At 38.8% G+C, this 25811-nt stretch overlaps 1 protein-coding gene across 1 annotated transcript in view; it reads left to right on the top strand.

Annotated features, from left to right (window-relative positions):
* The first annotated feature begins 513 nt into the window (after positions 1-513).
* DTNBP1 (dystrobrevin binding protein 1) overlaps positions 514-25811 on the top strand; it is a 208979-nt gene continuing 183681 nt past the window's right edge. Inside the window, exon 1 of the mRNA XM_007487917.3 lies at positions 514-779. Within this exon, the coding sequence (XP_007487979.2) occupies positions 724-779 (56 nt within the window). The 5' untranslated portion in view covers positions 514-723. The remainder of the gene's footprint in view (positions 780-25811) is intronic.

Genomic DNA, 25811 nt, shown 5'->3' with positions numbered 1-25811 from the left:
TATTACTCCCTTTTTAGGAGTGTCTGACTCTTCATAATTCATTTCTTGGCAGAGATACTAGAATAGTTTACAATTTCCTTCTCTAGTCCATTACAGATAAGGAAAGTAAGGCAAATAGAGTTAAATGACTTGCCCAAGTTCACCCTGCTAGTAAATGTCTGAGGCCAGATTTGAACTTAGGAAGTTGAATCTTTCAGACTCTAGGTTCTTTACTCTATCCGCAGCACCATATTACAGTCCTTTATCGGTCTTTTCAAACTGTAGAAAAAAATGAACAGTTTTTTCCTCAGCTTTTCACTTCCTTGGTAGAATTGCTCAATCCTGCATAATCGCGTTCTCGGCGCGCGGGCACGGAGGCGTGCCAGAGCCGCGCAAGCGCGGTGCTTCCATCTGTGGCCTCCCTGGAGTTCCGGGCCCACCCCCCTATTGCAGCCTCAGCGATTTCTGAGCCAAGGCTGAAGCTACTACGGCTGCGCGGGGGCGGGAAGGGGCGTGGCTAACAGAGAGAAGGGGGCGGAGAACGTGGAAGGCTAGGTTGCAGCGGTGGCCGGACCAGAGCGGAGGGCGGCGCGCTGGGAGCACGGGGCGGCGTGTGGGGGCGGGGCCCAGGGTGTGGGGGTGGGGATGTGTGTGCGGGTGACAGTTGTGGGGTAGGGGGCCGTCCTAGACGGAGGGGAGGGGGAGCGGGAGAACCAAGAGGAAAAGACCCCGACAGCGGTGAAGATGTTGGAGACCCTGAAGGAGAGGCTGCTGAGTGTGCAGCAGGATTTCACCTCCGGGTGGGTAAAGTGCGGGTGAGGGAGAGGAAGTGGACCTAGAGCGGCCCGGGCCTCAGGTGCCAGGGGCGGGGGTTGGGGGGGTGGGGTGAAAAACGATAATGTTGGCGTCCCATCCTGAGCCCTTCCTCCAGCGGCAGGGCCGGGGACAAGAACTGGCACAGCGGCTGAGAGTCACGAACTTTCCTCGGGTTCGCAGAGGCTGGAGGAACTTCTGTCCGAACCTTAGCCCTGCCCCTCTTCCACTCCCTCCTCCCTGAAAGGCGCCTCCCTCCTCCAAACCCCCCCCCCTTGGGCGCGCCCCCCTCATTCTCTTCTCATGAGCGCGCCTTCTTCCTACTGTTTCTGGGATGTATCATTGGACAGAGCCGGTACCTCTAATTCTTCCCCTTCCTTAGCATCCACTGGACTGCAGGGTCATACCAACTACACCTTCTTCTCTCTGTCCTCCATCCCTTACCTCTGCTCTCCTAAATCCTAGGGTTGACTTACTGACTGACTAGGTCAAAGGCTGCTTGAAGAGGCTACTGCTCGTCTTCATGCGTATAACTTTTTTTTTTTTACTTCACTTAAATTAATTGGTTTCTGCTGCTCAGGTCCCGCAGGGTGGTCTCTAGTACTTTAGGCAAAGGGCATCTTTAAGAAGGGGAAGTTTAGAGTCAAGACCACTCTGGGAGACCATTTACTCACTCCGTTTTCTCACCATTTCTCTCTCTCCCCCATTTCTCATTCGACCTCAGGTCGGTAGAACTGACCTGAAGAGTTGCCCTTCCACCACAAGCTCCTGTCTTTGCCACCTCATGCAGTTTAGTTTGACACTTGAATCACAGTAGTGACTTTGGTTGTTTCTGAGTCTTTACCTCCCAGAGATGTCTCATAGTCTGCTCTTAGTAAAATTTTCATATTTTTTCATATTCAGATTCATGCAGTTCCTTTTGGTAGTTTGAAGCTTGAAATATTAGAAAAAAAATTTAATGCATACCATCCTTTTTGTGTTTGTACCATTTTAAAATAGCATTAAAAATGTGTAGCAGAAGATCCATTTGAAAAACACTGTTGATTGTGAGGCCCTTTCAAAATAAAATGTCTTTGTGCTGTTTTATAAGTTCCTGTAAAGAAATTCGAAGATAAGTCACTTCATTTGGCATCTTTGAAAGTGTGCCAAGCCGTACCTGTCTTCCAGATATTTCAGACATAACTTCATAGGATCTTACAGTCCAGGCATTTTGAATGTTTTTTGTCATGGCCTCCTTTGTCAGTCTGATGAAACCTTTGGACTCTTTCTCTGAATAATGTTTTTTTTTATTAATAAAATAAAATATTTAGTATTACAAAGGAAACCAACTATTGAAACTAAGGTGTAAAATTTTTCCCATTCAAGTTCATGTACCCCATTTCCACAAAGTCCTGATCTAGTCAAACCCTTTCATTTCACAGATGCAAAATTGAATCCCAGAGAAGTTGAGACTTGGCAGAGCAAGATCAGTGATAGAATAAGGGGGCAAGGGATTCAAGAGAAGAGCATAGTATAGAGTTGAACAATAATGAGGAGTGGAGACAGGGAAGTTCACAAAGTGTAGCCACTATAGGGGTTGATAGCTTTTGAAAATTAAGGGGCTCAGTCAATTAATGAACATTGTGTCTACTATGTGCCAGGCACTGTGCTAAGCACTAGGGATACAAAAAGAGGCAAAAGACAGCCCCTGACTTCAAGGTCACAATCCAATGGGTTGAAGGATTGGAGGTCAAGATGAGGACAAAAGTTTGTAGTTGCTAGGTAGAAGGAGAAGTGGAATGGCTGCAGGAGAATCTGGAGAGCCTTACTATTGATGAAATCTTTTTTCCCCCTCAGTGGAAACCCAAAAGCATAAATACTCTAGCCATAGGCAGTGAGAGCCCTTTAAACTTGTATTTCTGTAGACTAGGAGAGTTAGCATGCTCTTTTCCATATCCTGCCCTGATGTCCAAATACATTTCCATGTGGAGATGGGGGAAGGGGGTCCATTCAGGAAAGCTAAATACCACTGTATCTTTGTTTTACATCTTCTTTGTGTTAGGACAGAGTAAGCCTCCTTTTGTTGATTTTTTAAAAATGATTTACAAATGCTTCATCTTGTCCCAACATCAATCCTGAACTAAGAGAGTGCTGGAGTTAAAGCTGCCTCTGACATTTTCAGCTTTTCTCTCTTAGCTGAAAATGATGGATTTCTTGTCATATTTCTTACATGAGGTACATCTTATATGAGGTACATTGATGGGTATTTAGTACAGAACTACCAGTGCCACATCGGCCCATGGGAATTTGGCATAGGGAAGATTAATAATAATTGACATTTTATTTTTAAAGATTTCACCTGTACATCTAAGAGCTTTTTAGGGACAGCCTTAAAAACTGATCTTTCAATTTAGGGGTTATTTAAACTTAAGCTAGCTCAAGGATAGTTCTCTTAGGGATCATTATTTCAGACTAGATTCAAACCCCTATTGTTTAGTTTGTTTTATCCATTTCCAGTCAATTAATAAATTAGTGAGATACTACTATCCTTTTAACTGACAGGTGGCACATATCTGAAGCCAGAGAAAAAACTGATTTATTATAATGTCAATGCTAGTGGATTGTGAACATTTGGGAGGTTCTACTATGCTAGAAATCAACTGTAAGCATTTGCTAAATGCTTAATCGGTGGTATTTAAAACTTATCTGGGAAAGGTGGCTAGATCAGAGCAGATCAAGTACATGGTAAGAACACTTTCTCTGGTAGAAATGACACTTTGCCAGACACAATTCCATATGCTGTGGATATAATAAATGCAACAGCCCCTATCTACAAAGCGCTTGCATTCTAGATGAGGAGGAAAGTCTATAAATACAGAGAATAAATATAAATTAAAATTAAATACAAGGGATTTGAGAGTAGAGGTACTAGTAGTTGAGGGAATCAGGAAGTGTTTCATGTAGAAGATGGTGCTTGACCTGTATTTTGAAGGAAGATAGTGATTCTGTTAGGTGGAGGTAAAGAGAGAGTGTCTTTCAAGCATGGGGGACTGAGGGGTGGCAGCCATTGCAAAGACAGAGAAATAGGAGATGCCATGTCAGATGTGAGGGACCGAGTAAAGGCCAGTTTGGTTGAGGGGGGAGGGGAACTGACATTGATAGGTAGGGGCAAGGTTTTGAAGGACTTTAAAAGCTAAAAAGAGGAAGATATATTTGATTCTAGAGGCAATTGGAAGCCACTGGAGTTTATTGAGTATCCTGCACTTAATGTAAATCACTTTGGTGGTAGTGGTGTAAAGGATGTACTGAAGTGGAAAGAGGCATGATATTTCTGGTCCTAGAATTTTTACAAGGCTTTTTGATTTTGTGTGATTTCTGATTAAATCAACCTTTAATACTTGTTAGCTTCTGAACAAATGTGGGCACAAGGAGTGAGGGTGAGAGATATGTTGAAAAATATGACTCAGGTTCAAGAAGAAAAAGAAGTCTTTGACTTAATGCATTACTCAGAAACATCACATTCCTGTACTGAGAATATGTTCTTCCAGAAGTGAAGTGGAAAGCAGTGGACCTAGTGAGTGCCAAAGTACCTTTCAAAAACTAAATTTGACTCTATCCTAATAGATAAGAAACAGCTATTTACAAACGTAAATATATAAGAATCAGTTTTATAAGAATCAGCCGTCTTTCTGTAGTCATGCCAGCTAGTTAGGTAAATGGTGGATCGAGTGCTAGATCTAAAGTCAGGAAGACATCTTCCCGAGTTCAAATTTGGCTTCAGACACTTACTAGCTCTGTGACCCTGAGCAAATCACTTTAACCCTCAGTTCCTCATCTGTAAAAAGAGCTAGAAAAGGAAATGGCCAACCATTCCAGGATCTAGCTAAGCCCAAATGAGATCATATCCAAAATGACTCAATAATAAAAAAATTAGCATCATATTTGAAGATGAAGATAAGAAGTCACCACAGTCTAGAAGCTTCAACTTTGACTTATTGGAATAGACTGTCCATACCAAAAAAAATGGGCACTAAAGTTTTGAAGTGTTATAGTATCATTGAATTAGTCCTGGGAAAAGCCTGAAAATCCTACGTTTCTTTTTGGATCATACTGCGTCTTGGGTTAAAGAGTTTGAGGATGGGAGTGAATTCATTTTGGGCCACCTTCATGTTTCATCTCCACTGTGGAAGGTTCTAAACTTGATCTTAACTCTCCAGCATGTGTTTCTCACCTTTAGAGAAAGTCAGAAATTTTGGAGCTACTCTGGAGGACCTCTACCATATGATCTTTGCCTGGCAGGTATAAGCTGAAATGTGTTGTGTAGCAATCCTCATCTTGAATCATACTCTTGAAGCAATTCTAAGGCAACTTCGTATTGTATAGACTTAAAGCATGTAGGCAAGGGAAAACCCAGCAGTCTAATTATGGGTCCATTCATGAATATTCATTAATGTGATGAGCAGGTGCTTCCTGTGTATAGTACTCAGTGTAAAGTTCTTTTCATGTAAGTAAAACTTGAGAATTTCCAGCTATGTTAGACCTTAGACTCAACTTCAAAACAAGAAAACTTCTGCCCTGTGAGTGGCCCAATTCTCTAGCCCCCTAGTTACTTAAGTTCTGGCAGCTTCCCTTATCAGAATAATACTAAATGTATGCAAGTGAATATACAGTAAATTCTGAATGATTCATAAAACTTAAATAATCACAGTATTTATATTTTAAAACTAGACAAAGCCTAAAAGAAGGGAATCTTTGTAGAATTTCTGGCATCAGTTAGGTATGGAAGATAGTAGGGTATTTTTTGAGGGGGACGCCAGAGGACTTTTAAGCTATTTAAATCCTGTTGCTAACATATTATGACATTTTGCTATTGACTGATGATCTCCTGTAACATAAGGTATTAAAATATATAGTAGGGGACATACGAGTTATTTGGGGTGTGGTTAGCTAGGTGGCTCAATGAATTTGGAGTCAGGCGTAGAGACAAGGGGTCCTGGGTTCAAATTTGGCCTCAGACATTTCCTAGCTATATAATCCTGGGCAAGTCACAACCCCCATTGCCTAGCCCTTAGCCTTATTTTGCCTTAGAACCAATATTCAGTATTGATTCTACCACATCTTGCCCTACTTTGATAGTTGATAAAGTGGGAAGAGTAAAGGAGAATTCATAGGAGGGAAGGGACCCTAAGTAGTTATCCAGTGCAACCATGAGCTATATATACATACATACTTAAACATATATACATAGATATAAACATATATACACATAAACATACATATACACACATACAAACACAAGTATATATGTATATTACTGATGAGGAACCTGAGGCCCAGAGTGGTTGTGCTTTGACCAAGGTCACAGAAGTGGCAGTTGACAGAATCAGAATTTAGATTCAGGTCCTGTGACTCTAAATTCAGTGTTCTTTTCACCACTGCTAATGTGAGCAGACTGAGGTGAAGTATTTAGGATGTATTTTACCAGTATAAAAATTCTTATTCACTTCTTTATGTTTAGCTGTCTACATATGCAAAATAGACTTCATAGAGTTCCCTGTGGCATTGTATATGTCCTATTTTTAGCATTTTCTGCTTCTGGGGAGGATTGGGGGGAGAATATCTTGAAGAACTGGCAGTTTTCCTGCATTGAGTATTGTAGTCACTGCTTCTTTTTATAGTATAGTACAAATAATAATAAGTTTTATGTAGTGTTTTAAAGTTTACAAAATGCTTTCCATATTATCTCATTTGATCCTCAAAACAACCTGATAAGGTAGGTACTATTATTATTCTATATAAAAATAAGGACATTGAGGCCAAAAGAAGGAAAGTGACTTGTTCAAGGTCACATAGTTGTTAAGTAAGATTGATTTCAAACCCTTTTGAATTCAGTCATATTTTGAATATGACTCCCAAGTCTAACATTCTGCCCACTGTGCCACCTAACTTCCTAATCATGAAAATTCATTTAACACATTACAAAATAGTTTTCAGGATGTTGTGGTAGCCAAAACATACATAATGTTTGGGACATTTGGTTTCATCTGTCACTGTTATTTTGGCTTTGATATGGGAATATCATGAAGTAATCCAATATATTGCAGCAGTTAACAGAAAGAATGTATCTATCCATAGCTTATAAAGGATATTCAATAAGTAGACTTCATCACTTAGCTTAAGTAGACATATCTTCTATTGTCTCCAAATGGAAATGAATCCAAACAACAGAGCAGGATGTGGTGACTTGTATGATCTTGAAACATTCACTAAGTCTAAAGAGCCATAACTCTAATAACTTTTAGGTAACTGGGAATCTGTATCAGTACAGCCAGAGTTTATCAGAAAGCTATATCAAGGGAAGTGCAACTTGAATCTTAACCCCTTGGGCCAATATGGACCCACGGAAATATTTAGTCTTTCAGGGAAAAATCAGCCTAATTCATGTTGTGAGGGGAACAGAATCCCTGACAGATAAGATTCTATCATATCACACCAAGTGCTAGATCTTAATAATCTGATTCATGTGACTAGTGATGTAAATACATTTTGTTTTATTTGAGCCTCAAAACAACCATTTAAGGTATGTGCTATTATTATCCCCATTTAAAGCTAAGGAATCTGAGGTAAGGAGAGAAATTCTAAGTTGCCTAGGTAGGGTCATATGCCTACTAAATTGCTGAGGCTGAATTTAAATTTGCAGTTACAATGGGTCTTCAAACGGAAGATGGTGACAATGAACAGTAGCAGAAACATCAAGGCCACCACATAGATTATAACATCTCTGGCAAAGTCACAGATATTTTTACTGAAGGGATGAGATAATGAGATAATACTTGTAAATGAGCTAATATTTGTAAAAAGCACTTAGCACAGTGCCTAGCTCATAGGCAATATGATGTTTATTCTATTCTCTTCACCTTTCCTCCTTCCTCATTTGATCTAAGATGAAGCTGAACAGGAGCAGCATCAGGAATTCTAGGGCCAAAGCATATGTGATAATGCCTCCGAAAAGTCATGGATTCCTTATCATATATCGTCTGTAAGAGAGTAGCTAAGAGGTCGTAATCCTCTTGCATGTAATCTTTTCCAGGATCTAAGCTTTCCAAGTACCTAGTAACTAGTAGCCACTTTGTTTACACCTAATAACAATTCATTATTTCCTGATTCACCCACCAAAATCTCCCCATTCCTAGGATCTGTGTTATGGAGATGATCCCAGATCTCTGCCCCCTTACAGGCTCTGCGCTCACTTCTTCCACAGAGGCAAAATAAAGGTTCATCCAGAGGCAGAAAACTGTTATCAAGTCAAGTAAGGGATCCCTCTTCTTCCAAGCAAATAAATATTCACTGTAGTATTAAAAAGCAATAGTTTCACTTCCCCTGTGCTATTAGAATGTAAGGTACCAGGGGCAGCTGGATAGCTCAGTGGATTGAGAGCCAGGCCTAGAGATGGGAGGTCCTAGGTTCAAATATGGCCTCAGACACTTCCCAGCTATGTGATCCTGGACAAGTCACTTAACCCCCATTGCCTAGCTCTTACCACTCTTCTGCCTTGGAGCCAATACACAGTATTGACTCCAAGATGGAAGGTAAGAGTTTATTTAAAAAAAAAAAAAGAATGTAAGGTACCTCTTGGCCTCTAGTCCCTTTCTAAGAAGGAGTTGTCTGAACCATCCCAGAGAAAAGTAAACCTGTCCATTGAGGGGGACCTGAGCTGATTCTCCAGATTGTACACAACCCTTTGGGGTAAAGGTGCAGGAACTTGAAGCCCAGGAGACTGTACTTGGGAAGGAATAAGAAAGGGCTAAAGAGAGTAAGAACTTTGTCTAAAAGCAATCTGTTCTCCTTAGGTTGTCTTTCTTGAGACTGAATTCAAGAAACTACTGAATGAGAGAGCCCTTCTCCTTTTTAGGGTAGCATTGACTGAAGCAGTCTGGTTCTCAGTGATGTAGGTATTTATTAGCTGGGGCAAACCTTCAGTTGGCTTGAGAAGCTCAATTGGGCATAAATGGTTGCTCCATGCTTAGGAAGGTTTCATGCCCAGCATAACATGGTATCATCACTCCAAAGTTCATGATTAGTAATGAATCAATTCCCTAACCTTTACAATTTTTATGATGCCTCCAGTCTGTTAGTGGAGACATATATTGTCTCTGAGAAGAGCTGACATGCCCCACAAGTAGCTGTGCAGTTTTGATATTAGCAAAATTCCTCCATCAATCATGAATCCAAAGATTCAGATCTGTTCTCACTAAGCCCCAGACAACATGGCCAGTTTCATGGTCGCTATCCAGGAATCACTTATAAAGCTATTGTCTGTCCCATCCCTCAAGTGCAACCTCATCCTCAGCCAACTGCAAGGACTTACAAGAAGTCCTTTTTCTATCACTGAACTAATGAAATCTAGTTGTGGATAGCTTTCTTGTAGCAGTTACAACCATTGGTAAACCAGGTGAAAACTGTTCCTCAGGATTATAGAGAGGTGCCTGTGGAATAGTAGAAAAGGCCTTTAGTGTCTGGCACTGTCTCAACTTCTTTGTAAAAGATGCTAACTGGAATGACCCCGGCAAGTATGGTTTTTAGTATATGATTTCCATTGAACCATAAAAAACCATTTGCCACCTACCTGCATTGTAAGAGATTTATCTTTCATTGCCCAACTTATAATAGATAGTTCTGAACAAAATTGCATAATTCTGTATATGCTTAGTAGTTTCTAGGCTCCAGAAACCAACGAGCAGGTGCTTTTCAAAGTGCTTTTCCACTTTGGAAGCTTGTGGCCCCTTAATTCCTGATAGAAGCTTCACATCTCCTCCTCTTTATGGCCTGAGATCTTCAGAAATTGGGATCAGGTGGGGTCATAAGGGCTCAAGGGAAAGATTGCTGGATAGCTTGTTTTCACTCTTTAGGACTGAAGCCTAAGCCCCATATAAAGGTGAATTTACAGGACACATTAAATGGGAACCATCAGGATATCCAGAAGAGGAAAGTAGAAATCTTCAGAGATTCTAGTAAACCTCTGGAATTCCTTCTTAGATTGTGAGGAAGTATTAATAATTTATTCCAAGTATGGGTAGAATCCTCTAGGGTTTCCCTACTGATAATTTTCCCTAAAACTTGACAGAATGAGTTGGATCCTAGATTTTCTTTCCTGCCATTTGGCCTTCAGATGTGCCATTATCCAAGTGGCTTCATTCTCTGCCTTTCCACATGATATCAATATCATGGAGTTCATTATTGCCTGCAATACCAGAATGTGGCAGGGAAAATACAGGTATCCTGAGGGAAGGACAGTGGAAACATACTGGATTCTTTTGTAGGTAAAAGGTTATTTTAGCTCTAAGAAGATTCTTTTTGCAGGTATTTTAGCTCTAAGAAGATTCTTTTGCAGGTAAAAGATATTTTAGCTCTAAGAAGGTATTTTAAAGATATTTTAGCTCTAAGAAGAGGAAAAAAAAGATTGATGAGGTCCATAAACTCTTAATACTTACCCTGTGCCTGAACTTCTACTCCACAATACTGATGTGATCAAGAACTATTGTACCAATGAGCACAATTTCATTCATCTCCTTATAATCCACTGTCAGCTGACAAATGCTATCTACCTTTTTTATAGGCCATACTTGATTGTTTTAAGGGGAGTACATGTAATGAAACATCGTAGCTTACTTCATCTCATTCTCTAGTTAAGAAATATCTTTCATTTCCTTGAGATCCTAATGCTGTTAGGTGTCAACTACATGGGATAGTTTAAGCAGCTACAAGGCTTTCTGTTTGACTGTACACCATTGACCTGGAGAGAGGTTGCCAAGAGGACCCAGGCAGATTTTGACTCTGAAATTATTAGAATGGGTAGTTGCCAAAATTGTAATAAACCCTTAAGTCACAAGACTTTTAATAGCTAGATTTATTAGTAAGAAAAAGAAAATAAGAGAGAAATTTAGAAAGGAGGTGAATAATTTCCTAGCCTAATAATCCAGAGTTTAACAACTCACTGTCTGTCTCAGCCTCAGAAAACAACAACAAACTCTTCCCCCAAGCTTCCTGCTGGGTCTCATCTTATAAATCCTTACTACACCCACTAGATCTCTTACATCACTCCCCAGGAACCAATCCTAGTTCCACAATTGGGGGGGGGCAGTGCCTGTGGGATCAGTTTTGTGGTTGGGGGGACAGTTCTGTGGGATCAATTTTGTGGTTGCAGATTGACCTAAATTCAAAACAAATGGAAGGGAAGTTCAGATCTCTGGTTGATCAAATCAACACAAAAATTCCCTTCTCACAATTCCCAAGAGCTCTTAATACCCTTTCCCTTCCACCTGACATCTATAACCTGCCTTTGCTGATCCAAATGGGGCAGGGATTTTAGGAGTTGCCTTAGGCTTGGGAGGGTTGGAGGATATTAAGAAGGCAGAAGAGAGGGAAACAAAATGGGAGCTGAAGTGAATTTAAGCAGAGGAGTTATCTAATTAGCATATTTGTATGCTTTAGAAGCAGGCTCAGAGACTTGCTAAAATTTACCTATTACCAAAATACTATTTTCCAATATTTTTTAAATGTATTGACATTTGATGTGAATATGTAAAATTAATAAAATATTAAAATAAATCATTTAGTTAAATTTGAGGGTAGATCTTTTTTAAAATTCTTGATCTATAACTGGACCAATTAACTTCTGTGCAGGAGTGAATTGGGGGAATTAGAGGAAATGGAGATATCTTTCCCTCCCTAAATTTCCTTGCCTCCAATATGCCTTCATTATTACATTATAATATAATTATTTGTGTACATGCCATTAAGTTTTAGTGAAATTTTGTTAGATGCTTGATTAGATGTTGTAGCTTTAAAAAAATGAAGAAGTTTGTTTTCATGTTTTGAATACTTAACTTTTAAATGTCTTACTAGTCATGATGGCTTCATGCTATTATCAGCCAATATCTTAAGGCAGAATATACACTTATGGTGCAGTTCCTCATTAATGAGAGTGGACATAAATCCATACTTCAAATAATCTCCTTGATAATTTTGAATAATTTAGCTGCCTTCTTGTCAGATCTAGTTAGTATCAATTCTGCCATTTTCTTATTCCTTTGTGCTCAATTTTTGCTTTCAATCTGCTCTTTCTTTGCAGGAAACTTTTAGAGCCACTTGTCCATTTCATGAGGGTTATTTTAATTAAAACTAGATAATTTAATCCATAAATCTAATTTATCACGCATATATAAACTGCATTTATGCTTCAAGTGAACAAATGAGTGAGGATGACACTGTTAAATCCTCTGTGTTTTTCCTTAAGATATCTTGCAACATCATATATCATAGCTTGTATGAATCCATTTAGGGCACCAGTGTCAATCCTTATATTAAATATTAGTAAAGTAGAATTACTTTTTTAGTTTTAGATTTAAACTATAAATTCTAATATTTTCTTTCTAAACATAAGTGGGTCATCTTGTGCACATCTGGAGATTATTCCCTAAGGGCAACAGCTGTAAATAACAATTTTAAGGGAAAAAATCCTGTTACCCAGATTATGTCTATAATCCTGGAAGACTGTATCAAGGATTTAATTTAATAAAGTTCATATGGGTAACCAAGACTTTAGCTAAGCCTTTGTTCTCTAAGAACTAGCTACTTAAGGTGGGCATCAACTAGACAGAGATATTTCCAGTTCTTTCATTTGGACTGATGTTTTTGTTTGTTTGTTTATTTTTTTTTATTTTTTGCTTTTCTCTGTATTCTGAGAATACAGTATTTGGCAAACAGCAAGTGATTAATAAATACTTCTGACTAATAGATGAACACAGGGACTATGGCTTCAGAAAATAACCTGACATGGTATAAGGAGTAGTGCATTAAGAGATGGAAGATTTGAGTTATGGTCTAAGCTTTGTCAGCAAGGTATTGACAATTTGATCTCTCCATGCCTCATTTTCTCCTTATGCAAAATCCCTGCCCTGCCTACCTCCCAGGGGTCTGTGAAGATCAAATGAGATACTACAGAATTAAAGGGGTATTCATAATTTGTATTTTGTAATTGTATTCATGTAAGTCTCAAGTACATTTTAGTAGATCTGATTTCTGTTTTAATAGGATATATCTCCTATACCATCATGCTCATCAGCCTACTTTATGAATTACCTCCAGATTTCTGGAAGCCCCATGTTTCAGGCTCTATTCTAATTATAGCAAGCCTTTTAGAGACTGAGTACCCAAATTGCAACCCTCATGCTGCATGTGAGCTTCCCCCTTATCCCAGATAGGGGCGGGAGGAAGCACTTCCATTGGGCTGCTCGGCAGAGGGGTAGATGACGTGATTAATGTCTTCAGGTGCAGTGGAGAGGGGGAGTGGAGCAACCTCCTCTGGCACATGTGCCATAGGTTCACCAACATAGCTCTATTCAGAACAAACTGTCAATTGATATGGTTAGACAATCAACATTCAATTATCTAGCAACCAGGGGGCAGCTAAGTGCCATAGTGGATTGGGAGCCACGGCCTATAGATGGAAGGTCCTAGGTTCAAATGTGGTCTCAGATATTTCCTAGCTGTGTGACTGTGGACAAGTCACTTAACTCCCATGGCCTAGCCATTACTGCTCTTCTGCCTTGGAACCAATACCCAGTATTGATTATAAGACGGAAGGTAATTATTTAAAAAATAAATCCAGCAACCCAAACTCTTATCCAATAACAAATACTAGAACAAAACCAAGAACTGGAAAATAACAAAGGACCCCCTGGACTTCCAAAAAACAGATTACATGAATTTTGTGTAGCTTACAAACTTGAGAGCCCCTCAGGCTCTTACAAGGTCTATCTGTTAATATTCTACATAGTTCTAAGAAGCACTTTTTTAAACCTCATAACAGATTATAAAAATTTAGCTAATGGAGAAAGGAAGAGGGCTGGCAAACTCATGAATACTCATAGCCATATGAAGTAATAGTAGAAAGTAATAAAACTGAAGAGAAAAAATGATCCTGAAAAATATGTCCTCAGTTCTGCTAAGAAAACCAAAGTTATATGTAAAATATTTTAGACTGAATAGCCATTTTTAATAGATATCTTTCTAAATTATTTATTTAGCAGGGGCAATTAAGTGACTTAATAGATAGAGAGCTAGGCCTGGACATGAGAGGTCCTGGGTTTAAATTTGATCCCATTCACTTCCTAGCTGTGTAATCATGGACAAGTCATTTAACTCCAATTGCCTAGCCTTTACCACTCCTCTGCCTTGGAACTGACAGTATCAACTCTAAGAAGGAACCTAAGGGTTTGTTTTTTAAAATTATTTATTTAGCTCCTACCCTATACAACATACCACATCCCAGGGAAGAACAAAATTTAAATGAGATATAGTCCTTGCTCTCAAAAATGTGCGTTCAGTCATTCAGACACCAACATAGATAACTGTAAAACCAAAAAAGATTGGGTATTAGAGTGTGTAAAGATTAAAATTTAGGGGAAGCTGAGGCAGGTAGAAATTAGTTTCTCTCTGCAAGGAGTATTATATTTTTATGAGGTTTATTAAAGATTAAGGATTAAAGAAAATACAGGATAAGAAAGCATGTGTCTAGGCCCAGGGGCCTAGACAACCTCACCTACATTATGAAAAGAGCCGCGTCTGCTCCAAAACGGAAGTCCAAAAGAGACCAAGCCTATTCACAACCAGGTTTAAATACCCCATCTCACTCTCGGCCCAGGTGAGAATTCAGTGATATTACAAAACATTCTGGGGAAGTGGAACAAGGAATTCTGGGGATTGGAGTCCTGGATTCGAGTCTATTTTTTACATTTCCGCATGTGATCATTTTTGGAAAAAATTAATTTTTCCCCAAAAGGATCATGAAAACATAATCAACTTAAAGATTACAATAATGTGAGGATAAGAGGGGGAAAAAAAAAACAAAATTGCTGGTCGCATTGACAAAAAGTCAGTTAGGGGGCATTCCCCTTTGGCATGAAAGTATACATACAAATGTTCAATCAACCACACCCAAAATTCATTTTTGTGTACTTGTGGTCTGGAGGCTTCTTCATGGTATCTTCAACAACAGTTTCTGGATTCAGAGAGGTTGCATCTTTCTTTACCTAAAATTCTTCTCAAAAAGAATTTAAACTTTGCAATTTAAATAATGATATTATTTTTACATTCCCCCTTTAAGAGGGTGATTGAAAAATACAGGATCACTTAGGGGTGCATGGCTGAGGTATGAGGTATATGAATCAATTGGCAAGAGAAATTAAAAATCATAAGAAAAATCCAAATAAAAAGAAAAATTTCTGGATGAAAATATAGGCTATCAAAGTCTTATGTGTAAAAATTCCAAATAAAAAGAAAAATAAATCTATAACAGGTCCTTGAATCAGGGCCCAGTTAAAATGATCTAAGCAATGATGCATTTACCCAGTCATTAGCCAGGACTACAGAAAGGTACCACACTATAAGAGACAGAAAAGGGGACCAGATTATAGGAGCCAAGGTTTCGGGGATACTCGTCTGTTAGTATTTTCAGAGTGAGTGTGGACACAAGGAAAGCCTATGTCGTAACAACATGTTACGTTACATGTTAAACACAGTAACCTCGAGTCTTCACACTAGGTTCACAACCTTTGTATTGGCCTAGAAGTGCATCAATCCATCCTGGATTGACTTTTCTTTGGCTCTGTGTAATGACTCTTCTGTGTATATCTTGTCCTGGAATCGGACAGAATCATTAAGCAAAGTCCCATAATTTCTTTTAAATAATTAGTGGCATCATTTTTATAGTCACAAGCTTTTTGGGTATGCATTAGCAAATGTATTTTAAACTGATAGTACAGAAAAATCAAAAAGTTAAAGAAAATCTTAATGCTGGTGATATGTGCTTCAAATATAAAAAAGGAGAGAAAAAATTTTAAAAACTGAAAAAGTATATTGCACATGTGAAAAAAATATAATAAAAGAGTTTTTAAAAATTCAATAATATAGCTTATAATCATTGACACTCTAATAGAATACAAGGCTTTCTCACCAAAAATGAGATCCATTTCTTCTTCATGTCTGGCCATGATCACTGTGACTTAGAAGGCAAATGAATTGAACAAGGTAACATTTTTCATTTTTATGTAGTTATCAGTATCCCCAAAATTCTCAATAGCCCAAGTAATTACAATAGCAAACAAACGCACTATCATATTTCACATAAGTTGCTGTATGGCATTTTTAAATCTATGAATTGATGGATATTTGTCACAGTTTTTTGAAATCATAGCAAATCTTTCAACCTTGGTAATAAACATATTTTAAACAAAGTAAAACTCATCTTGGATTTAGAACATCATGAAGAAATCTATATATCATTCTGGTGGAAGTAAAATAGTGAGCTGCAGAGTATAAATAAAGGGGTGCTCCTTTTTTGGAGGCTTTTTAGGGGTACAAATACCCTGAGATTAACTGCCTCAACTTCCATTCACATATTTAGAAATGCAGGAAGGTTGGGGGTTATAAAATGTATTTCACTTCAGCTTTGGGCCTTACCTCGTGGTAGGGGCAGGCAAAAATGACCAGAGATTGTTAAAAAAAAATTCCAAAAATCATGTTTTAAAAAACCCTTAAAATTATTTGAGATATTTAGCACAATTAATATTCCAAAGGTTGTTATGCAATTGTAACCAGTTCTGATGAAGTCCATCTATCCTCTATGTGACAATTTACAAAGGCAAAATAGAAAGGCTGTTTTTTCATAACAGGCTTAATTACAATGATATTTGTTCAATAGTTATAGGGGAAAAACAACAGAATTTAACAGTAGTTAACTCAGTACATTAAAAGAACAGTATAACAGAATAATCTTGAATCCAGTAATATATGAACTTAAAATCACAAAGTTAATCTTAAAACAATCAGGAAAATGCAATAGAAATACTGAGATTTTTATAACCATTGGAGTCTGAAATGCCTTAAAAATATAGCCTCCAGTCTCTTTGAAGTTCCTTGGGTTCTTATCCATTTAAATGTCTATTGTCAGAAGGCAGAGTGGTAAGGGTCCCATCCAGGGCCACACAGCTGGGGAGTATCTGAGGCCAGATTTCAACCCAGGACCGCATGTCTTTAGGCCTGGCTCTCAGTTAGCTGAGAAGCAGAGTTTTCCCCCCAAAGTTAGCTAAAAGGAACACAGGTGAAGTCAATAAAAAGATCAATGCAATTAAAAGACATCCTTGTAAAATAGCCATTGCTTTTAAGTTCCTGCTTGTAAAAACCTTTCTTCTTTCCCTCTTGCCTCTCCCCTCCTATGCTCCGATCCCACATGGAGCCAACCCCTGCCCCCCTTTGTTATCAGCTGGTAGAATGAGTCTTGAGTGATGAGCGGATCTGCTCCAAGGCTAGAGTTTGTTGGGCAGGCAGGTCACCAGATGATTGCAATATGGGTTAAACAGGGACTGGGTGTGCTAGAGAGAGCACGGGGTAGGCCAGGAATGACAGGAATGCAGGCAAGCAGGGCCGGGAGCCAGGGTGGGCAGGTGAGCTGCAATCTGCAAACAGGTCTGGAGCCTGGAGCGGGGGCTGCAGACAAGGACACACACAGACAGGGAGAAGCGTGGCTTAAAAAACAATTTCTAGGCAGTAGCTATTAAAGGCTGAACTAAAGATCAGAAAAAGAATCAGAAGATTTCAGAAGAGTATTTCATTTTCCCGAAGTGGTTACGCCAAACTGTAAAGATTAAAATTTAGGGGAAGCTGAGGCAGGTAGAAATTAGTTTCTCTCTGCAAGGAGTATTATACTTTTATGAGGTTTATTAAAGATTAAGGATTAAAGAAAATACAGAATAAGAAAGCATGTGTCTAGGCCCAGGGGCCTAGACAACCTCACCTACATTATGAAAAGAAAAGCATCCACTCCAAAACGGAAGTCCAAAAGAGACCAAGCCCATTCACAACTAGGTTTAAATACCCCATCTCGCTATTGGCCCAGGTGAGAATTCAGTGATATTACAAAGCATTCTGGGGAAGTGGAACAAGGAATTCTGGGTATTGAAGTCCTGGATTCGAGTCTTTTTTACAAGTGAGGATAATAATAAATAGAAAATTTTAAAATAAAGTGCCATTTGAGATATAAAGTAGGCATTAGCAAAATAGGAGAAAGGCAGGTTGGGAAAAGTTTCCTTTATATAGAATGTGGTTTATGAGCTGAATGCTAAAGGAAGTAAAAATTGAGAAGGGAATCAATTCTAGGCACTGAGAACAGCTAGAGCACCGGCAAAGGTATACAATGCATAGGCCAAGATGGAAGAGAACAGTCAGAGAAGAAGAGTGTCACACATTGGGTAATCATGTTGGGATGCTCTACAAGGGATCTACATTCAGGCATAATAGGAGCTAGAAAACCTATGCTAATTTTTTCAGCCCTAGACTGTGACACCCTTCCATGCAGACTGCCTCTACACAGGGTGAAACCACTGCTTCCTGAAACAACTCGTTCCACTTTTTCATACCTCTAATTTTTGGGAAGGTTTTCCTTAAGTTAATTAAAATATGCTTCTCTGCAACTCCCTCATTGTGCCTGATTTTGCCTTCCATACCCAAACAGAGCATGTGCAATTTCTCTTTCAATATTATTACCATATTTTCCCTTATATACACTTATCCAGTTAAACATTCCCAGGTTCTTCGAGTGATCTTTGCACAGTATAATCTTGAGGCACTCCAGGTTGCTTTTTTGTGAACATTATCAATGTGGTTTATCGATGCCCTTCTGAAAATGTGTACCCAGAACTGCATATGTATGACTATGGTCTGTCCAGGTCAGACAGTACAAAAGGACTATTATTTGTTTTATTTAGAACATCATACCTCTTTTAGTACAGTTGAGTATAATGTTAACTCTTGACTCATCTATTACCATTGTTGTCTTATATTGATCTTATATTGTAGTCTCCTAAAACCTAGATCTTTTAAAAATGAAACTCTCACTAAGCCATGGTTCTTCTGTCTTATACTTGTGAAACAGATTTTTTTAAACTGTTAATAAAGATATTTTCAATGTGGACAAGTTTTCCTTTGTAGTGGATGGGGGAATGGAGCCACCCACTACATTTACTTGAGGCTAGAGAGAGATGGAATGGAGCAAGAAGGTGGAGAAGGGGGATAGATTGGTCCTCCCCTCTCTTTCCTTAGTAAAACCAACACTAGTTTTCTTTATAATTACAGAATATATTTATTCAGAGACAGGGTTGAAGTAAAGTCAAGGACTGAAACTGATTCTTCTTCCTTGAGGAGAAAGTATAGCTCTCCTCCCCAAGCTTCTGTCTACCCTGGTTGTAGTACAAAATTCAAGGACAGACTTTAGGGGATAGAGAGGAAAATCTTCTTTGGATGGATGGCTTTATAATAAAAGTCCTCTCCAGTCCTTTTCTCATCAGCTCAATGAGAGATGGTCAAATGCTCAGAAGGTCTTTCTGCTTCAGAGATTTCTCTTAGACCAACCACTCTTGAGAAGCTCCCAAAGAGAAGTGAAGTAACTGCTTTGAATCTTCTCAGCTCTTCTGTTCTTTCCCAGAATTCTCTGTCTTCCTTGCCCCTCTCCCCCTTGGGTTGCTCTTTTGCATGCTGAATATGACTTTCCTCTCTTACAAATCACCCTTTTGGTTTTCACAAATTTGTCACCTTGACAATTTGCATTGACTTCGAATGGTTTACTTACCTTCTATTTCCTATTCTCTCTAATCTTCTATCTATATCTAATATCTATATCTATCACCTCTATTCCACTCCCAAAATAAAAATCTCTTAACACTAAACTGTGTCCTTATTCTTAACCTAATTTATTGTGGCCAATTAACCTATGCTAAGATAGGGTTTCACGAAAGATGTTCAGGTTAAGTGTGTTGGTTACAAATATTGACACAATGAAATAACTTTGATTCTAGGATTAACAATGTCTCTGAACAATGCAACAATGTTAGTTAACTCTCTAGTAACAAAGAATTATAACTATGGTGAAATTTTTCAAACTCCTTACATATCTTGTTTTCTTAAATTTTCTAACTATTATAATTCTTTTAATCCTATGATATTTTTACATTTTTTTAGGTTAGTATTTTTCTTTCCCTATGTTTAGCTATCTAAGTCATCTGAACTTCCCTTTTCCGCCCTATCTCTGTCCCTAATTTAAAAAACGGTTAAGAATGTTAGTTCATTCCTGCACTGTTAGTATGGTAGTGCTCTAAATATACCTTATATACAGATCTACCTACTGTATAATCAATATACATGATTCATACATATTACATACACACACACACACACATATATATATATATATTACATACATATATGAGTTCTGCTTTGGAGTCAACCAGACAGAAAAACTTTTTTTTTGTTTTTCTGCTTGTTTTAGCCCTGCAAGAACTTTATTCACAAATATATATACTTAATTTCATTATCATGGACCTTGCTTATCTATGACAAAGGTCCCTAAATCAGTATGTTTTCATGTTCATGTTCTAGACATGTACTGTTGCATGCATATACTTACTCCTTGCCAATTGCTCATCACATGTTGCCTGTTGATTCTATTTTCTTTCTTATACAGGGTTCATGTTCATGTTCCATGCATGTTCTTAGTGTGAAGTTAATATGTACAGTGATTCATCTTATGTGACATGTTTTTTAGAAATTCTTTTTCTATATAGTTCATGGGTTACAGTTCTTTCCTTCTGTTTCTTTTGTCCATTTGCAGTCTCCGAAGTTCTGGAAGGATTTCTCAGATCTGGCTGTCTTCCTCTGTACATCTAAATCCATCTTGACTGTTGTCTCACTTTGCATGTAGATTCTCTCTTAACAGGAACATGCATATGTGTAAGAGTAGTTGCTGTTGTGTGAGTGTGTGTAAGATTGATTCAGATTGTTTGAGTGTGAGTAAGACTTTGTGTTAAGTTTTTCTTGTTTGGTTTTTATGATTTTGAATGTATGTCATGTTCTTGTCATGTGATTTAGATTGATTGTGGGTTGAGATGGAGAGCTAGATAGATGTTATTCTTTTTGGATTATAGTCTGTCTTGAAGTTATTATTTATATTTCAGTATCACTTTCTATGGGGCTATACATATGTTGTGTGTCCTCATTCTGGTCACCTCTTTGGGTTTGAGCATCTTGTCTGTGATCTGAAGCATTTTCTGTTTCATTTTCATCTGTGATATTTGGGGCAAAGTGGCATTTTACATGAGAAACATGGAACCACAGTTCTTTCCCTATGGCTTTGATCAAAGTAGGGGTTGTGATTGTGACTTGGAATGGTCTGTTCCATTTTGGCTCTGTTACTGTGGTTCTGGTGAAGTTTTTCACATACACTATATCTCCGGGGCTAATGTTATATAGTGCAAAATCTAATGGTACTCTTTGCACCATCAGTCCTAGGCTTCTCAGTTCTTTCAACCCATCTTGTATCTCTATCAGATAGGTGTGTAACTGGCATTCTCCTCCTAACATGGAAATTTAAGATGGCTTTGCGGTCCTGCCATGCCAAAGAGGCTGTCCAAACAATATTTCATATTGGGATATATGCAAATCTCCTCTGGGCTTCATTCTCATGTGGAACAGTGCAAGTGGGAGAATTTCTGTCCACTTTAGGTGTGTTTGTACACGTAATTTTCCCACTGTAGTTTTTAATTCTCTGTTCATTCTTTCCACCTGACCCGAGCTTTCTGGGTGATAAATTGTGTGGAGATTTCCTTTTATTCCCAGATTCCGATGGATTTCTTGTAAGATTTTAGCTGCAAAGTAAGTTCCTCTGTCAGAATCTATACTGTTTGGAATGTCATATCTGGGGATTCTTTCTTTTAAGACTGTCTTAACCATGAAGACTGTGTTATTCTTTTTAGCTGAATATACCTCTGTTCACTGGGTTAATCTGTCCACTATCACTAAAGCATACTTAAATCCTTTGTCACTGGGCATGTTGATGTAATCTATTTGCAAATGAATGGTATGAAAGCTAGTGGTCTACCTCCTAATGCCTTGCTTTTGAAATGACCTTGATTGTATCATCTGCAAAGGTCACATGCCTAACATATTCTTGTTGCATGTGTAGATATCCCTGGAGTCACCCAGAATCTGGTTATTTCATCTAACAATGCCTTAGATCCATAATGTCCTCTGGAATATATAACATTGCAGAGATAATGGCATGATAACTTGGGTAGAATGGGTTTCCCTCCTTCTGCTATCCAGATCCCATTCATTAATTTTGCTCCCAATTGTTGTTTCCATGCCATGACTGAACCTCCCCTTCATTGTAAACTTGTATGATATTTTGCTTTTCAACTAGAGAGAAGTTTAGCACATGTGTGGGACCAAACCGGGCAGCAAATCTTGCTGTTATATCGGCCCTATTATTACCCTGGGATATCTTATCTTTGCTAAAGAATTGAGCTTTGCAATGCATGATAACAACTTCTCTTGGCAAAAGAACTTCATCTAAGAGCTGTGATACAAGCTTCCCATATGCAATTTTCTTCCCACCTGATGTAATGAACCCCCTATTCTTCCATATATCTCCAATTCCATGTAAAATGGAAAAAGCATACTGCGAGTCACAAAAAACATTGATTCTTTTATCTTTTCCCAAGATGAGAGCCATGGTAAGAGCTTTTAGTTCTGCTCCTTGAGTGCCGACATGGCTAGGCAGAGAAGCATGCCAGAGCATCTCATCTTGTGTGACTACAAATGCACCTATAACTCTTCTGTTCCTGTGTATGTAAGAGGATCCATCTGAAAAATAACTCTAGGTCAGGATTGATAAAGGAAGTATCTTTTAAATCCTGCCTAGATTTCTGCACTAAGTCTATTTTTTGTTCACAGTCGTGCAATGGATCTTATGCTAATGGCAAATCAGGTTTCAGAGTTTCTGGGTCCAATGGTGCACACCAATGCAGGGACAGATTCTCATTACCTAGCCGTATGACCTCATACTGGGATAGTCTGGCAGATGTAAATGCTTGCATGTCACTCATTTTTAGTATTCTTTCAATTTGATGGGCAGAGTAAACATGTAGTCTACATCCCAGAACTAAGTCATTTGCTTTTTTAACCATAAGAACAGCAGCAGCTACACTTCTCAGACAGTGGGCCATTCCTTGAGCTATTGGATCTAGTATTGTACTATAATAAACCATCGGCCTCATTTGTAGTCCAAAGGTCTGGGCTAGGATTCCAGAAGCTATCCCCTTTGCTTCATGGACAAATAGATGGAATTCTTTTGAGTAGTCTGGTATCCCCAACACTGGTGCTGATAAAATTGCTTGCTTTAGTTGTGATAAAGCATGCAAGTGTTCCTTTGTAAGGGGTTCTTATACTTCATTCTTTGTTAAACCAGTGAGACATTTGGAGATGTTAGAAAAACCAATTACCCATTAACTCAAAAATCCACAAATCCCAAGAAACACCCTTAGCTGTCTTTTTGTTCTTGGGACTCCCAGCTTTTGGATGTCTGCTATTCTTTTGGTGGAAATTTTCCTAGTGTCCTTTCCTAGGATGAATCCCAGATATTCTACCCTCAGTGAGACCCATTGCAATTTCTTTCTTGAGACCTTATGCCCTCTCTTGTATAGTTCTATTAACAAGGTTTTTGAATCTTCCAAACATATTTTAGCAGATGGTGATACAAGAAGGAGATCATCCACATAATGCACTATCTTGCTGTGCTTGATCTTTATGGATTCTAGATCTCTCTTCAATAGTTGGCAGAATATAGAGGCACTTTCAGAACAGCTCTGAACTAATCAGGTCTAGCACAGTTTATGATCCCCCCACTGGAATGCAAAAGTATTTTGACTCAGGGTGTAATGGGACCATAAAATAGGCATTTGTGAGGTCCATGACGGTAATCCAATTTGCTGAGCTAGGTATCTCTGATATGATGGCATTTGGGGATGGAGTGATTGTATGGGTTCTTTTTATAAAATTGTTGATCACTCTCAAATCCTGAATGAATCTCCAACTTGGTCTTCCATCAGGGTTTGTCATGTTCTTTTTGATTGTCAGTATCAGGCTATTGAACTCTAAGATCATGGGTCTCAATGTGCCCTGTTCCAGCATACTCTTGATGATTAGTGTTATACCCTCTATAGCCTCTTTGCTTAATTTGTATTGAGGCATTTGGGGAGGTGTCCCTTCCTTCACCTCAATCTTCACTGGTGTTGTTGATTTTATCCTCCCTACATCATTTGGATGTGTAGCCCATATGCCTTGTGGGATGTCTTTGGGGATATCAAACATTGGTATCTCTGTGTGCAGCTAATCAGGTGTTTCATCTAGTTGCCCCAAGAATAAAAGTGGATAGTGTTCAAGGATTGCTTTGATAGATGTAAATAAAATTTCCCTGATTGCTCACAGTGAATAGTTGTCCTGATTTTACATAGAAAGTCAGTACACCCAGGTATCAATAGGAATGTGTGATCAATAGATAAAGGACCTAGCTTCACCATCTTTGGTTTCAGTTGTGGAACTCTCTGTATTTCCCCAGTGGCCCCAACTACTGTGACTGATCCATCTATGGTGCTGTTCCCTGGGAATGACTTTAGAACAGATCTTGTTGCCCCGGTGTCAATCAAAGCTTTGTAGTCTTGTTCCCCATGTTAATCCACACATAAGGTTCTTGAGTGTGTTGGCTTTGCAGGACTGGTATCATTGTTCTACATTCCCCAAGTCCTGAACTAGCTCTTTCCCATTAATATGCTGTAGTTCTGTGTATTCTGCTGATAAATCTGGTTCCCCCTCTTTTAAATTGTGATTCTCTACTCTTTCTTGATAAATTTGGATGGTTTGATTACCTCCCTTTGATTTCCAGCTTGGGAGTTTGCCTCAAGTAGAACATGACAGGCTTCGGAATCTTCAAGAGAGAGTTCCCCTGAATTAGCTTGTTAGAATTTTCAGACTCTGAGCTGCTTAGAGAGTGCTTGGCTGTTAGGTCTTCACTTTGTTTTCTCTTAACCATTTCCCTAGAGTTTTTTGAAGTTTCTGGACCATGGGAAAGCATGTCATTGTAGAATAGATTTTGAACAGAACTCTCTCCTTCCCAGTATCTGTTCTCATAGGTTTCTGGTGATGGTTTAGGATTATTTGTTTCTGGGTGTTGTGAATCTGTTTTTGTGTTTGGATAGAAATCTTTTGCTCTTGGGTCTAAGGTTGATTTGTTTTCATTCTCCTTTAGCTTCTCTTGTTTATTGATTGTAAGAGAGGAAAGTCATATTCAGCATGCAAAAGAGCAACCCAAGTGGGGGAGGGGCAAGGAAGACAGAGAATTCTGGGAAAGAACAGAAGAGCTGAGAAGATTCAAAGCAGTTACTTCACTTCTCTTTGGGAGCTTCTCAAGGGTGGTTGGTCTAAGAGAAATCTCTGAAGCAGAAAGACCTTCTGAGCATTTGACCATCTCTCATTGAGCTGATGAGAAAAGGACTGGAGAGGACTTTTATTATAAAGCCATCCATCCAAAGAAGATTTTCCTCTCTATCCCCTAAAGTCTGTCCTTGAACTTTGTACTACAACCAGGGTAGACAGAAATCAAGACAGCTCTCACAACTGACCTAGGAGGGTCAGGCAAATAGCCTGACCCTTCAGGATTTGGGGAGGGGGTCAGTTGTTAGCCTTAGGGATCTCCTATTTCTCAGTTTGCACTTCCTTACTCAATAATCCTATTTACCTTATCTTGTGGGTGTCCCTTTAGAATAAATAGTTATTCCTTAGATCAAGTGCCTGCCTTATAATATCTAGGGAGAGAGACCTGAAGCTTGGGGAGGAGAGCTATACTTTCTCCTCAAGGGAGAAGAATCAGTTTCAGTCCTTGACTTTACTTCAACCCTGTCTCTGAAGAAATATATTCTGTAATTATGAAGACAACTAGTGTTGGTTTTACTAAGGAAAGAGAGGGGAGGACCAATCTATCCCCCTTCTCCACCTTCTTGCTCCATTCCATCTCTCTAGCCTCAAGTAAATGTAGTGGGTGGCTCCATTTCTCCATCCATTATAGCTGGCACCCCAGACAACAAGAATCCATTACC

The sequence above is a fragment of the Monodelphis domestica genome, chromosome 3, assembly GCF_027887165.1.
Source record: "Monodelphis domestica isolate mMonDom1 chromosome 3, mMonDom1.pri, whole genome shotgun sequence".
Classification (NCBI taxonomy): Eukaryota; Metazoa; Chordata; class Mammalia; order Didelphimorphia; family Didelphidae; genus Monodelphis; species Monodelphis domestica.
Note: the sequence above shows the minus strand (reverse complement) of the source record. Positions and strands in the feature narration are given on the sequence as shown.